A 16,904-nucleotide genomic window follows, 5' to 3' on the forward strand; every position below is an offset into this window, starting at 1 on the left:
AGCTCGTCAGTCCGTCCAAGCCCCTCCCCCAACTAGCAGCGGTAGCTAACAAGTTCGTGGTGCTAGCAGTGGCTAAGCTACATGCTAGCTGGCGCTTTGAGAAGATGGCAACGGACTGGCAAACTTCAGCTATTGAGCAAGCCGAATTGATATCCAGTCGTCTCAGAGAGCTGTTATCCACCGGGGAGGGATATATCCGATCGGAGTTTGGGGTGGAATTGGGACTGACGCCTGAGCTGTACCCGTCATGGGCGATTCTCTCCGCGGCGGCCGCGGTAGGGCTGCTGGTCCTGTCGTGGGCCGCGGTCTGTAGCGGACTCTTCGGTGGGAAAAAGCTAGGAGCTCCAGTTACACAAGACAGTGGTGATTCCCTCAAGGCCCAAGTGAATAAGATTGTGAAGCCCGAGGCACAAAATAAAAAGACTAAAAAGAAATCTACTGAAAAGGTAGCTTCACATATTAGCCAGTTGTAAATGGCCATTGTCGTGGCACTGGCAAACTAGCTAGCTGAATATCGAAACCATTTCTAAGATCTTTGTTTTGAAAGTTTACCTTGTAGATAGCTCTCTTCGTAAGTATGAGTCGTCGTATTCTCATGTAATGTTAGTTTGCTTTCAATTCCATGTGAAGCATAAATCACCTAACTAGTACTAAGACATGCAAGTTTAACTAACTAGTCAATTTAGCTAGTTTGCGGTAGTAAGCTGCCTGGCTGGTTAACGATAGCTTGTCTGATCACCGCCTACCTGATGTCTTGGTTTATCATGTTATTTGTCACTCACACACGGCTTCAGAAATAGTTCACATGTTATCGTTTCTCTCTCAACAGAAGGCTCAGTATAATGGACGAACAGTTCCAGAGCCTCAGGAGGAAGTGACAGAAGAAATGACCAAACCTTCCCCAGAGATTACAACTGAGGTTTGTACCTAACAGTAACATATTTTTAAGTCGTCTGAAAGTCTATTTTGGATGACAAGAGGGGAATGTATTTATCCAATTCCAAAAGGCTAAGCGTTCCTTGCATCTGTAGTAGTTAGAGTTGATGAAAGCCCTGTCTCCACAGTAGTTAGAGTTGATGAAAGCCCTGTCTCCACAGTAGTTAGAGTTGATGAAAGCCCTGTCTCCACAGTAGTAAGAGTTGATGAAAGCCCTGTCTCCAAATTTTAATGAATGCATTTCTATTGCTTTGTGCCGAAGGAGACACGGTGGCTTCAACACAGCACCCCTATCATTCATCGAGTGTGTGTATATATAAATCATTTCAATACACCCATTACCAGTGAATGACCATAAGGACTAATATTGCTTGCACTTTTTGAAAGTTTGACTTTTTGTTGTCTTTAATTGAATAGGTGAAGAAAACCAAGAAGAAAGCCAAACCCGAGGTGAAACCAGCCAAGAGGGTTTCTGCTGGCGATGGCAAAGAGCCTGATGATGGTATGACCCTTAATCCCTGTATTTTTATTAATTTTTTTTATTTCACCTTTATTTAACCAGGTAGGCTAGTTGAGAACAAGTTCTCATTTGCAACTGCGACTTGGCCAAGATAAAGCATAGCAATGTGAACAGACAACACAGAGTTACACATGGAGTAAACAATTAACAAGTCAATAACACAGTAGAAAAAAAAATTGTCTATATACATTGTGTGCAAAAGGCATGAGGAGGTAGGCGAATAATTACAATTTTACAGATTAACACTGGAGTGATAAATGATCAGATGGTCATGTACAGGTAGAGATATTGGTGTGCAAAAGAGCAGAAAAGTAAATAAATAAAAACAGTATGGGGATGAGGTAGGTAAAATTGGGTGGGCTATTTACCGATAAGACTATGTACAGCTGCAGCGATCGGTTAGCTGCTCAGATAGCAGATTTTTGAAGTTGGTAAGGGAGATAAAAGTCTCCAACTTCAGCGATTTTTGCAATTCGTTCCAGTCACAGGCAGCAGAGAACTGGAACGAAAGGCGGCCAAATGACGTGTTGGCTTTAGGGATGATCTACAGGTGTTACGGGTGGGTGTTGCCATCGTGACCAGTGAACTGAGATAAGGCGGAGCTTTACCTAGCATGGACTTGTAGATGACCTGGAACCAGTGGGTCTGGCGACGAATATGTAGCGAGGGCCAGCCGACTAGAGCATACAAGTCGCAGTGGTGGGTGGTATAAGGTGCTTTAGTGACAAAACGTATGGCACTGTGATAAACTGCATCCAGTTTGCTGAGTAGAGTGTTGGAAGCTATTTTGTAGATGACGTCGAGGATCGGTAGGATAGTCCGTTTTACTAGGGTAAGTTTGGCGGCGTGAGTGAAGGAGGCTTTGTTGCGGAATAGAATGCCGACTCTAGATTTGATTTGAGTCTGGAAGGAGAGTTTACAGTCTAGCCAGACACCTAGGTACTTATAGATGTCCACATATTCAAGGTCGGAACCATCCAGGGTGGTGATACTAGTCAGGCGTGCGGGTGCAGGCAGCGAACGGTTGAAAAGCATGCATTTGGTTTTACTAGCGTTTAAGAGCAGTTGGCGGCCACGGAAGGAGTGTTGTATGGCATTGAAGCTTGTTTGGAGGTTAGATAGCACAGTGTGCAAGGACGGGCCGGAAGTATATAGAATGGTGTCGTCTGCGTAGAGGTGGATCGGGGAATCGCCTGCAGCAAGAGCAACATCATTGATATATACAGAGAAAAGAGTCGGCCCGAGAATCGAACCCTGTGGCACCCCCATAGAGACTGCCAGAGGACCGGACAGCATGCCCTCCGATTTGACACACTGCACTCTGTCTGTAAAGTAATTGGTGAACCAGGCAAGGCAGTCATCAGAAAAACCGAGGCTACTGAGTCTGCTGATAAGAATATGGTGATTGACAGAGTCGAAAGCCTTGGCAAGGTCGATGAAGAAGGCTGCACAGTACTGTCTTTTATCGGTGGCCGTTATGATATCGTTTAGTACCTTGAGCGTGGCTATGGTGCACCCGTGACCGGCTCGGAAACCAGATTGCACAGTGGAGAAGGTACGGTGTGATTCGAGATGGTCAGTGACCTGTTTGTTGACTTGGCTTTCGAAGACCTTAGATAGGCAGGGCAGGATGGATATAGGTCTGTAACAGTTTGGGTCCAGGGTGTCTCCCCTTTGAAGATGGGGATGACTGCGGCAGCTTTCCAATCCTTGGGGATCTCAGACGATATGAAAGAGAGGTTGAACAGGCTGGTAATCGGGGTTGCGACAATGGCGGCGGATAGTTTCAGAAATAGAGGGTCCAGATTGTCAAGCCCAGCTGATTTGTAGAAGTCCAGGTTTTGCAGCTCTTTCAGAACATCTGCTAACTGGATTTGGGTAAAGGAGAACCTGGAGAAGCTTGGGCGAGTAGCTGCGGGGGGAGCTGTTGGCCGAGGTTGGAGTAGCCAGGCGGAAGGTATGGCCAACCGTTGAGAAATGCTTGTTGAAGTTTTCGATAATCATGGATTTATCGGTGGTGACCGTGTTACCTAGCCTCAGTGCAGTGGGCAGCTGGGAGGAGGTGCTCTTGTTCTCCATGGACTTTACAGTGTCCCAGAACTTTTTGGAGTTAGAGCTACAGGATGCAAATTTCTGCTGGTCTTTGCTTTCCTGACTGACTGCATGTATTGGTTCCTGACTTCCCTGAACAGTTGCATATCGCGGGGACTATTCGATGCTATTGCAGTCCGCCACAGGATGTTTTTGTGCTGGTCGATGGCAGTCAAGTCTGGAGTGAACCACGGGCTATATCTGTTCTTAGTTCTGCATCTTTTGAACGGAGCATGCTTATCTAAAATGGTGAGGAAGTTACTTTTAAAGAATGACCAGGCATCCTCAACTGACGGGATGAGGTCAATGTCCTTCCAGGATACCCGGGCCAGGTCGATTAGAAAGGCCTGCTCACAGAAGTGTTTTAGGGAGCGTTTGACAGTGATGAGGGGTGGTCGTTTGACTGCGGCTCCGTAGCGGATACAGGCAATGAGGCAGTGATTGCTGAGATCCTGGTTGAAGATGGCGGAGGTGTATTTGGAGGGCCAGTTGGTCAGGATGACGTCTATGAGGGTGCACTTGTTTACAGATTTAGGGTTGTATCTGGTAGGTTCCTTGATGATTTGTGTGAGATTGAGGGCATCTAGCTTAGATTGTAGGACTGCCGGGGTGTTAAGCATATCCCAGTTTAGGTCACCTAACAGAACAAACTCGGAAGCTAGATGGGGGGCGATCAATTCACAAATGGTGTCCAGGGCACAGCTGGGAGCTGAGGAGGGTCGGTAGCAGGCGGCAACAGTGAGAGACTTATTTCTGGAGAGAGTAATTTTTAAGATTAGTAGTTCGAACTGTTTGGGTATGGACCTGGAAAGTATGACATTACTTTGCAGGCTATCTCTGCAGTAGACTGCAACTCCTCCCCCTTTGGCAGTTCTATCTTGACGGAAAATGTTATAGTTGGGTATGGAAATCTCAGAATTTTTGGTGGCCTTCCTGAGCCAGGATAAAACCCGTCACAACATCAAACAGTCACACTCCAAACTCCACTATGGCCAAGACCAAAGAGCTGTCAAAGGATGCCAGAAACAAAATTGTAGACCTGCACCAGGCTGGGAAGACTGAATCTGCAATAGGTAAGCAGCTTGGTTTGAAGAAATCAACTGTGGGAGCAATTATTAGGAAATGGAAGACATACAAGACCACTGATAATCTCCCTTGATCTGGGGCTCCACGAAAGATCTCACCCCGTGGGGTCAAAATGATCACAAGAACGGTGAGCAAAAATCCCAGAACCACACGGGGGCACCTAGTGAATGACCTGCAAAGAGCTGGGACCAAAGTAACAAAGCCTACCATCAGTGACGCACTACGCCGCCAGGGACTCAAATCCTGCAGTGCCAGACGTGTCCCCCTGCTTAAGCCAGTACATGTCCAGGCCCGTCTGAAGTTTGCTAGAGAGCATTTGGATGATCCAGGAGAAGATTGGGAGAATGTCATATGGTCAGATGAAACCAAAATAGAACTTTTGGTAAAAACTCAACTCGTCGTGTTTGGAGGACAAAGAATGCTGAGTTGCATCCAAAGAACACCAAACCTACTGTGAAGCATGGGGGTGGAAACATCATGCTTTGGGGCTGTTTTTCAGCAGAGGGACCAGGACGACTGATCCGTGTAAAGGAAAGAGTGAATGGGGCCATGTATCGTGAGATTTTGAGTGAAAACCTCCTTCCATCAGCAAGGGCATTGAAGATGAAATGTGGCTGGGTCTTTCAGCATGACAATGATCCCAAACCCACCGACTGGGCAACGAAGGAGTGGCTTCGTAAGAAGCATTTCAAGGTCCTGGAGTGGCCAAGCCAGTCTCCAAATCTCAACCCCATAGAAAATCTTTGGAGGGAGTTGAAAGTCCGTGTTGCCCAGCAACAGCCCCAAAACATCACTGCTCTAGAGGAGATCTGCATGGAGGAATGGGCCAAAATACCAGCAACGGTGTGTGAAAACCTCGTGCAGACTTACAGAATAAGTTTGACCTCTGTCATTGCCAAAAAAGGTATATAACAAAGTATTGAGAAACTTTTGTTATTGACCAAATATTTATTTTCCACCATCATTTGCAAATAAATTCATTAAAAATCCTACAATGTGATTTTCTGGATTTTTTTCTCCATTTTGTCTGTCATAATTGAAGTGTACCTATGACGAAAATTACAGGCCTCATCTTTTTAAGTGGGAGAACTTGCACAATTGGCAGTTTACTAAATACTTTTAGAGAACAAGTATTTGATACACTGCCGGTTTTGCAGGTTTTCCTACTTACAAAGCATACAGAGGTCTGCCATTTTTATCATAGGTACACTTCAACTGTGAGAGATGGAATCTAAAACAAAAATTCAGAAAATCACAATGTATGATTTTTAGTAATTAATTAGCATTTTACTGCATGACATAAGTATTTTATCACCTACCAACCAGTAAGAATTCCGGCTCTCAAAGACCTGTTAGTTTTTCTTTAAGAAGCCCTCCTGTTCTCCACTCATTACCTGTATTAACTGCACCTGTTTGAACTCGTTACCTGTAAAAAAGACACCTGTCCACACACTCAATCAAACAGACTCCAACCTCTCCACAATGGCCAAGACCAGGGAGCTGTGTAAGGACATCAGGGATAAAATTGTAGACCTGCACCAGGCTGGGATGGGCTACAGGACAATAGGCAAGCAGCTTGGTGAGAAGGCAACAACTATTATTAGAAAATGGAAGAAGTTCAAGATGAGGGTCAATCACCCTCGGTCTGGGGCTCCATGCAAGATCTCACCTCGTGGGGCATCAATGATCATGAGGAAGGTGAGGGATCAGCCCAGAACTACACGGCAGGACCTGGTCATTGACCTGAAGAGAGCTGGGACCAGTCTCAAAGAAAACCATTAGTAACACACTACACCGTCATGGATTAAAATCCTGCAGCACACGCAATGTCCCCCTGCTCAAGCCAGTGCATGTCCAGAGCTTTTTGGTCTAAACTCCACTCGCCGTGTTTGGAGGAAGAAGAAGAAGGAGTACGACCCCAAGAACATCATCCCAACCTTGAAGCATGGAGGTGGAAACATCATTCTTTGGGGATGCTTTTCTGCAAAGGGGACAGGACGACTGCACCGTATTGAGGGGAGGATGGATGGGCCCATGTATCGCGAGATCTTGGCCAACAACCTCCTTCCCTCAGTAAGAGCATTGAAGATGGGTCTTGGCTGGGTCTTCCAGCATGACAACGACCAGAAACACACAGCCAGGGCAACTAAGGAGTGGCTCCGTAAGAAGCATCTCAAGGTCCTGGAGTGGCCTAGCCAGTCTCCAGACCTGAACCCAATAGAAAAACTTTGGAGGGGGCTGAAAGTCCGTATTGCCCAGCAACAGCCCCGAAACGTGAAGGATCTGGAGAAGGTCTGTATGGAGGAGTGGGCCAAAATCCCTGCTGCAGTGTGTGCAAACCTGGTCAAGAACTACAGGAAATGTATGATCTCTAATTGCAAACAAAGGTTTCTGTACCAAATATTAAGTTCTGCTTTTCTGATGTATCAAATATTTATGTCATGCAATAAAATGCAAATTAATTACTTAAAAATCATACAATGTGATTTTCTGGATTTTTGTTTTAGATTCCGTCTCTCACAGTTGAAGTGTACCTATGATAAAAATGACAGACCTCTACATGCTTTGTAAGTAGGAAAACCTGCAAAATTGGCAGTGCCCAGCCAGAGCCCATATTTGAACCTGATCGAATATCTCTGGAGAGAGCTAAAAATAGCTGTGCAGCGACGCTGTGCAGCGACGCTCCCCTTCTAATCTGACAGCTTGAGAGGATCTGCAGAGAAGAATGGGAGAAACTCCCCACATACAGGGGAAGGGAGATACCTGGTCAGTTGAACAACTGAATGCCTTCAACTGAAATGTGTCTTCCGCAATTAACCCAACCCCTCTGAACCAGGGAAGTGCCTTGCTCAGGGCCAGAACGACAGATTTTTACCTTGTTAGCTCGGGGATTCGATCCAGCAACCTTTCAGTTACTGGCCCAACACTCTAATCACTGGGCTCCATGTGTGCCAAGCTTGTCGTGCCATACTCAAGAAGACTCAAGGCTGTAATCGCTGTCAAAGGTTTATCAACGAAGTACTGAGTAAAGTGTCTGTATACCTATGTAAATGGGATTTTGTTCCCCAGTTATTTTTAATACATTTACAAAAATTTCTAAGAACCTTTTTTTGCTTTGTCATTATGGGGTCATGTGTGTAGATTGCTGGGAAAAAATATGCAATCCCTTTTATAATAAGGTTGTAACGTAACAAAATGTGGAAAAGTCCAGGTGTCTGAATACTTTCCCAATGCACTGTATTTTACATTTCCAACCTAATAAATAGGAAGAAGCAAGTGCTTTGATTTCTGGTCAAACAGGAAAAGGAAACATCTACCTGAAGTCTCTATATATAAACACAATGTTGACGTACAGACCCCTGCCAACTAATATGAACACTTATATTTAGTTTGACATTTTTTTTGCCTTATGTATGTTTTAAGAAACATTGCCTTGTGCCTTGAAATTCCATTACCAAAAGCCCACATATTGAAGATATTTAAACAAATCTCCCTCATGAAGGAGGATAATGACAGTTCACAGAAGTAATCAGTAAAGAACCATCATTTGTTTGATATCAAATTTGTTTATGAATTAAGTGATTAAAACTAAATTCTGTTAGAAAATTGGTAACAGAATTTCTGCAATTTTATATTTGCTACAATGGGAAGTAAAAGTAGTCACAAACCACAGTTGGGTTCACAAGTTTGGACAGCACAGTAAAGTAAGAGTACTTTAATGTAGAGCACATGAGTTGAGTACACTAGTGGACTGGACTGAATAGTTTTTTACAGTATGCTGAAACTAATGCACTTTTGATACAAAAAAAAATAGGTTCAGTACTAGAATTTATGTCTGGTACTTCTGTCAAATGGGGATGTGTGCTCTTCAAGGATGAATCTCGGTTTCAACTGTACCAGGCAGAGGGCAGACAGCGTGTATGGCTTCGTGTGGTTGAGCAGTTTGCTGATGTCAACGTTGTGAACAGAGTTCCCCATGGTGGGGTTACGGTGTGGGCAGGCATAAGCTACTGACAATAAACACAAATTGCCATCGATAAAATCCAATTGAATGCACACAGTTACCGTGATGAGATCTTGAGGCCCATTGCCGTGCATTCATCCGCGGCCATCACCTCATGTTTCAGCATGATAATGTACGGCCCCGTGTCCCAAGTTATCACCTCATATTTCACCATTATTCATTTTACCTTTAAAAAAATAAGCACACATAGAACTTGAAAAGGCCATACAAGCACATGAATAACATGTCCCAGTTCTTCCACGGCCTGCATACTCACCACACATATCACCCATTGAGCATGTTTGGGATGCTCTGGATTGACGTGTACAACCACATGTTCCAGTTCCCGCCAATATACAGCCACTTCACACAGCCATTGAAGAGGAGAGGAACAACATTCCACAGACCACAATCAACAGCCTGATCAACTCTATGAGAAGGAGACGTGTCGTGCTGCGTGAAGCAAATGGTGGTCACACCAGATACTGACTGATTTTTTTGATCCACACCCCTACTTTTTAAAGTTAACTGTGACCTAAAGATGCATGTCTGTATTCCCAGTTGTGAAATCCATAGATCATGACCTGATGAATGTATTTACATTAGCTAATTTCCTTATGAACTGTTAGTCAGTCAAATCTTACAAATTTGGCACGTTTATATATTTGTTCAGTATATGTGAAGACTAGCGCATTTGCGAACAAGGAATTTTGATAAACATGGCGTCTCATTGTGGGAGATCTATGTGGACAAAACGTGCAGTTTGAGCTACTCCAGGAAGTGACATTGCAGGCTAGCTCAGTGCTGCCCCTTCTTACTGAGTATCTCAAGTTGAAAGCTGACCAGGGTACTGCAGGCTGCCATTAGCTACTGATTCTTAAAGTAATCGGTTCAAGGCCAATACATCTGGAGTAATATAATACATTATTTGTACCATGATTGTCTTTGAAATGTGTATTTATTTACACGAAGATTGCCATTTTCCCATTCACTATAATGGGGATCCTGTTTTCTGCACTACTGCGGTGGACCTTGAACTTTGGCTTCTCCCCTGCTCCGCACTCATGCTGCACGAAAGTCAACATACTTTCATAATTTAACATGTAGAAATGTTGAAGGTGTTCATTACTGTTCGCAACACAACAATAGAATGCAAGAGGTACCAGTATTTTAATATTTTTTTAAATAAATGTAACCTTTTTATTTAACTAGGCAAGTCCAGTTTTAGAACACGTCCTTATTTACAATGACGGCCTAACCCAAATCCGGACGACGCTGGGCCCATTGTGTGCTGCCCTATAAGAGCTTCCAGCTTTCATTGGAGGCTGGATTCCACAGCCATGTTCTGCCTCGCTTCCCGTCTGAATTCCAATGGATTCCACAGCCACGTTCTGCCTCGCTTCCCGTCTGGATTCCACTAGATTCCACAGCCACGTTCTGCCTCGCTTCCCGTCTGGATTCCACAGCCATGTTCTGCCTCGCTTCCCGTCTGGATTCCACAGCCACGTTCTGCCTCGCTTCCCGTCTGGATTCCACTAGATTCCACAGCCACGTTCTGCCTCGCTTCCCGTCTGGATTCCACTAGATTCCACAGCCATGTTCTGCCTCGCTTCCCGTCTGAATTCCACTAGATTCCACAGCCACGTTCTGCCTCGCTTCCCGTCTGAATTCCACTAGATTCCACAGCCACGTTCTGCCTCGCTTCCCATCTGGATTCCACTAGATTCCACAGCCACGTTCTGCCTCGCTTCCCGTCTGAATTCCACTAGATTCCACAGCCACGTTCTGCCTCGCTTCCCGTCTGGATTCCACTAGATTCCACAGCCACGTTCTGCCTCGCTTCCCGTCTGGATTCCACAGCCACGTTCTGCCTCGCTTCCCGTCTGAATTCCACTAGATTCCACAGCCACGTTCTGCCTCGCTTCCCGTCTGAATTCCACTAGATTCCACAGCCACGTTCTGCCTCGCTTCCCGTCTGGATTCCACAGCCACGTTCTGCCTCGCTTCCCGTCTGAATTCCACTAGATTCCACAGCCACGTTCTGCCTCGCTTCCCGTCTGAATTCCACTAGATTCCACAGCCACGTTCTGCCTCGCTTCCCGTCTGGATTCCACAGCCATGTTCTGCCTCGCTTCCAGTCTGGATTCCACAGCCACGTTCTGCCTCGCTTCCCGTCTGAATTCCACTAGATTCCACAGCCACGTTCTGCCTCACTTCCCGTCTGGATTCCACAGCCACGTTCTGCCTCGCTTCCCGTCTGGATTCCACTAGATTCCACAGCCACGTTCTGCCTTGCTTCCCGTCTGGATTCCACAGCCACGTTCTGCCTCGCCTCCCGTCTGGATTCCACAGCCACGTTCTGCCTCGCTTCCCGTCTGGATTCCACTAGATTCCACAGCCATGTTCTGCCTCGCTTCCCGTCTGGATTCCACTAGATTCCACAGCCACGTTCTGCCTCGCTTCCCGTCTGGATTCCACTAGATTCCACAGCCACGTTCTGCCTCGCTTCCCGTCTGGATTCCACTAGATTCCACAGCCACGTTCTGCCTCGCTTCCCGTCTGGATTCCACTAGATTCCACAGCCACGTTCTGCCTCGCTTCCCGTCTGGATTCCACAGCCACGTTCTGCCTCGCTTCCCGTCTGGATTCCACAGCCACGTTCTGCCTCGCTTCCCATCTGGATTCCACTAGATTCCACAGCCACGTTCTGCCTCGCTTCCCGTCTGGATTCCACAGCCACGTTCTGCCTCGCTTCCCGTCTGGATTCCACAGCCACGTTCTGCCTCGCTTCCCATCTGGATTCCACTAGATTCCACAGCCACGTTCTGCCTCGCTTCCCGTCTGGGTTCCACAGCCACGTTCTGCCTCGCTTCCCGTCTGGGTTCCACAGCCACGTTCTGCCTCGCTTCCCATCTGGATTCCACAGCCATGTTCTGCCTCGCTTCCCGCCTGGGTTCCACAGCCACGTTCTGCCTCGCTTCCCGTCTGGGTTCCACAGCCACGTTCTGCCTCGCTTCCCATCTGGATTCCACTAGATTCCACAGCCATGTTCTGCCTCGCTTCCCGTCTGGGTTCCACAGCCACGTTCTGCCTCGCTTCCCATCTGGATTCCACTAGATTCCACAGCCACGTTCTGCCTCGCTTCCCGTCTGAATTCCACTAGATTCCACAGCCACGTTCTGCCTCACTTCCCGTCTGGATTCCACAGCCACGTTCTGCCTCGCTTCCCGTCTGGATTCCACTAGATTCCACAGCCACGTTCTGCCTTGCTTCCCGTCTGGATTCCACAGCCACGTTCTGCCTCGCTTCCCGTCTGGATTCCACAGCCACGTTCTGCCTCACTTCCTGTCTGGATTCCACTAGATTCCACAGCCATGTTCTGCCTCGCTTCCCGTCTGGATTCCACTAGATTCCACAGCCACGTTCTGCCTCGCTTCCCGTCTGGATTCCACAGCCACGTTCTGCCTCGCTTCCCGTCTGGATTCCACAGCCACGTTCTGCCTCGCTTCCCGTCTGGATTCCACAGCCACGTTCTGCCTCGCTTCCCATCTGGATTCCACTAGATTCCACAGCCACGTTCTGCCTCGCTTCCCGTCTGGATTCCACAGCCACGTTCTGCCTCGCTTCCCGTCTGGATTCCACAGCCACGTTCTGCCTCGCTTCCCATCTGGATTCCACTAGATTCCACAGCCACGTTCTGCCTCGCTTCCCGTCTGGATTCCACTAGATTCCACAGCCACGTTCTGCCTCGCTTCCCGTCTGGATTCCACTAGATTCCACAGCCACGTTCTGCCTCGCTTCCCGTCTGGATTCCACAGCCACGTTCTGCCTCGCTTCCCGTCTGGATTCCACAGCCACGTTCTGCCTCGCTTCCCGTCTGGATTCCACAGCCACGTTCTGCCTCGCTTCCCATCTGGATTCCACTAGATTCCACAGCCACGTTCTGCCTCGCTTCCCGTCTGGATTCCACTAGATTCCACAGCCACGTTCTGCCTCGCTTCCCGTCTGGATTCCACAGCCACGTTCTGCCTCGCTTCCCGTCTGGATTCCACAGCCACGTTCTGCCTCGCTTCCCATCTGGATTCCACTAGATTCCACAGCCACGTTCTGCCTCACTTCCCGTCTGGGTTCCACAGCCACGTTCTGCCTCGCTTCCCGTCTGGGTTCCACAGCCACGTTCTGCCTCGCTTCCCATCTGGATTCCACTAGATTCCACAGCCATGTTCTGCCTCGCTTCCCGTCTGGGTTCCACAGCCACGTTCTGCCTCGCTTCCCGTCTGGGTTCCACAGCCACGTTCTGCCTCGCTTCCCATCTGGATTCCACTAGATTCCACAGCCATGTTCTGCCTCGCTTCCCGTCTGGGTTCCACAGCCACGTTCTGCCTCGCTTCCCATCTGGATTCCACTAGATTCCACAGCCATGTTCTGCCTCGCTTCCCGTCTGGGTTCCACAGCCACGTTCTGCCTCGCTTCCCATCTGGATTCCACTAGATTCCACAGCCACGTTCTGCCTCGCTTCCCGTCTGGATTCCACTAGATTCCACAGCCACGTTCTGCCTCGCTTCCCATCTGGATTCCACTAGATTCCACAGCCACGTTCTGCCTCGCTTCCCGTCTGGATTCCACTAGATTCCACAGCCACGTTCTGCCTCGCTTCCCGTCTGGATTCCACTAGATTCCACAGCCACGTTCTGCCTCGCTTCCCGTATGGATTCCACTAGATTCCACAGCCATGTTCTGCCTCGCTTCCCGTCTGGACTCCACAGCCACGTTCTGCCTCGCTTCCCGTCTGAATTCCACTAGATTCCACAGCCACGTTCTGCCTCGCTTCCCGTCTGAATTCCACTAGATTCCACAGCCACGTTCTGCCTCGCTTCCCATCTGGATTCCACTAGATTCCACAGCCACGTTCTGCCTCGCTTCCTGTCTGGATTCCACTAGATTCCACAGCCATGTTCTGCCTCGCTTCCCGTCTGGATTCCACTAGATTCCACAGCCACGTTCTGCCTCGCTTCCCGTCTGGATTCCACAGCCACGTTCTGCCTCGCTTCCCGTCTGGATTCCACAGCCATGTTCTGCCTCGCTTCCCGTCTGGGTTCCACAGCCACGTTCTGCCTCGCTTCCCGTCTGGGTTCCACAGCCACGTTCTGCCTCGCTTCCCATCTGGATTCCACTAGATTCCACAGCCATGTTCTGCCTCGCTTCCCGTCTGGGTTCCACAGCCACGTTCTGCCTCGCTTCCCATCTGGATTCCACTAGATTCCACAGCCATGTTCTGCCTCGCTTCCCGTCTGGGTTCCACAGCCACGTTCTGCCTCGCTTCCCATCTGGATTCCACTAGATTCCACAGCCACGTTCTGCCTCGCTTCCCGTCTGGATTCCACTAGATTCCACAGCCACGTTCTGCCTCGCTTCCCATCTGGATTCCACTAGATTCCACAGCCACGTTCTGCCTCGCTTCCCGTCTGGATTCCACTAGATTCCACAGCCACGTTCTGCCTCGCTTCCCGTCTGGATTCCACTAGATTCCACAGCCACGTTCTGCCTCGCTTCCCGTATGGATTCCACTAGATTCCACAGCCATGTTCTGCCTCGCTTCCCGTCTGGACTCCACAGCCACGTTCTGCCTCGCTTCCCGTCTGGATTCCACAGCCACGTTCTGCCTCGCTTCCCGTCTGGATTCCACAGCCACGTTCTGCCTCGCTTCCCATCTGGATTCCACTAGATTCCACAGCCACGTTCTGCCTCGCTTCCCGTCTGGGTTCCACAGCCACGTTCTGCCTCGCTTCCCGTCTGGGTTCCACAGCCACGTTCTGCCTCGCTTCCCATCTGGATTCCACTAGATTCCACAGCCATGTTCTGCCTCGCTTCCCGTCTGGGTTCCACAGCCACGTTCTGCCTCGCTTCCCGTCTGGGTTCCACAGCCACGTTCTGCCTCGCTTCCCATCTGGATTCCACTAGATTCCACAGCCATGTTCTGCCTCGCTTCCCGTCTGGGTTCCACAGCCACGTTCTGCCTCGCTTCCCATCTGGATTCCACTAGATTCCACAGCCATGTTCTGCCTCGCTTCCCGTCTGGGTTCCGCAGCCACGTTCTGCCTCGCTTCCCATCTGGATTCCACTAGATTCCACAGCCACGTTCTGCCTCGCTTCCCGTCTGGATTCCACTAGATTCCACAGCCACGTTCTGCCTCGCTTCCCATCTGGATTCCACTAGATTCCACAGCCACGTTCTGCCTCGCTTCCCGTCTGGATTCCACTAGATTCCACAGCCACGTTCTGCCTCGCTTCCCGTCTGGATTCCACTAGATTCCACAGCCACGTTCTGCCTCGCTTCCCGTATGGATTCCACTAGATTCCACAGCCATGTTCTGCCTCGCTTCCCGTCTGGACTCCACAGCCACGTTCTGCCTCGCTTCCCGTCTGAATTCCACTAGATTCCACAGCCACGTTCTGCCTCGCTTCCCGTCTGAATTCCACTAGATTCCACAGCCACGTTCTGCCTCGCTTCCCGTCTGGATTCCACTAGATTCCACAGCCACGTTCTGCCTCGCTTCCCGTCTGGATTCCACTAGATTCCACAGCCACGTTCTGCCTCGCTTCCCGTCTGGATTCCACAGCCATGTTCTGCCTCGCTTCCCGTCTGAATTCCACTAGATTCCACAGCCATGTTCTGCCTCGCTTCCCGTCTGGATTCCACAGCCACGTTCTGCCTCGCTTCCCATCTGGTTTCCACTAGATTCCACAGCCATGTTCTGCCTCGCTTCCCGTCTGGATTCCACTAGATTCCACAGCCACGTTCTGCCTCGCTTCCCGTCTGAATTCCACTAGATTCCACAGCCATGTTCTGCCTCGCTTCCCATCTGGATTCCACTAGATTCCACATCCACGTTCTGCCTCGCTTCCCGTCTGGATTCCACTAGATTCCACAGCCATGTTCTGCCTCGCTTCCCGTCTGGATTCCACTAGATTCCACAGCCACGTTCTGCCTCATGTCGTTCTGCCTCGCTTCCCATCTGGATTACACTAGATTCCACAGCCATGTTCTGCCTCGCTTCCCGTCTGGATTCCACTAGATTCCACAGCCATGTTCTGCCTCGCTTCCCGTCTGGATTCCACAGTACATTCTGCCTCGCTTCCCGTCTGGATTCCACAGCCACGTTCTGCCTCGCTTCCTGTCTGGATTCCACTAGATTCCACAGCCATGTTCTGCCTCGCTTCCCGTCTGGATTACACTAGATTCCACAGCCATGTTCTGCCTCGCTTCCCGTCTGGATTCCACTAGATTCCACAGCCACGTTCTGCCTCGCTTCCCGTCTGGATTCCACAGCCACGTTCTGCCTCGCTTCCCGTCTGGATTACACTAGATTCCACAGCCACGTTCTGCCTCATGTCGTTCTGCCTCGTGAATAACGTCATTACTTTCTTAGAAACAGTGCACAAGTTTTATAAAAGAGAGCTTCTTCTATGCAAATGTTAATCAGTACAATAACATATGTTTTCTTACATTTAGGATGGGTTTTATTGGCAAATGCTAAGGGGTTGTTTGTCATCTATAGCCCCATGATACCAGCTCAAACAAGCTGACTAACTCGATGCATTCATACTCCTTTGAATATGTGTTAACCTGTATTGTTGGGGCGGCAGGGTAGCCTAGTGGTGAGAGATCAGCTGATGTACAAAGGGCTATATAAATACATTTGATTTGATATTGAGCAGTGCAGTAGCTGAGATTGTCTGTCTGGATAAAGTGTAATTCTGGGACTTTTTGGCTAATACGCTAAACTTTGTTTTTGTGTCATGATGGTATCATGATATTTATGATATTGATATTTAAACCTGGTATCGAAGTAAAAATTCTGATATCATGACAACACTAGTACTGGACTGTAGTCTAATCTACTATGCTTTGATGTCCAAACTTGAGAAACATGGAAGTCTATGATTGGTTCAGATTTGGTCTGGACCAACCAAATTTGGTTGTTTGGGCTCATTAAAATAATAGCCAGTGTGTAGAATAATACCAAAATATGCAAATGAGGATATTGTGTATTTCTACCTTTTTTAGTGTATCTATTTAGGGCGGCAGGGTAGCCTAGTGGTTAGAGCGTTGGGCTAGTAACCGGAAGGTTGCAAGTTGAAATCCCCGAGCTGACATGGTACAAATCTGTCGTTCTGCCCTTGAACAGGCAGTTAACCCACTGTTCCTAGGCCGTCATTGAAAATAAGAATTTGTTCTTAACTGACTTGCCTAGTAAAATAAAGGTA

At 48.6% G+C, this 16,904-nt stretch overlaps 1 protein-coding gene across 1 annotated transcript in view; it reads left to right on the top strand.

The window, feature by feature from the left end:
- Positions 1–16,904, top strand: part of LOC135551666 (protein LYRIC-like) — a 30,128-nt gene continuing 13,224 nt past the window's right edge. The window contains exons 1-3 of the mRNA XM_064982844.1: positions 1–446; positions 830–919; positions 1,354–1,438. Of these exons, the coding sequence (XP_064838916.1) occupies positions 105–446; positions 830–919; positions 1,354–1,438 (517 nt within the window). The 5' untranslated portion in view covers positions 1–104. The remainder of the gene's footprint in view (positions 447–829; positions 920–1,353; positions 1,439–16,904) is intronic.

Source organism: Oncorhynchus masou, chromosome 13, assembly GCF_036934945.1.
Source record: "Oncorhynchus masou masou isolate Uvic2021 chromosome 13, UVic_Omas_1.1, whole genome shotgun sequence".
In the NCBI taxonomy this organism is placed as follows: Eukaryota; Metazoa; Chordata; class Actinopteri; order Salmoniformes; family Salmonidae; genus Oncorhynchus; species Oncorhynchus masou.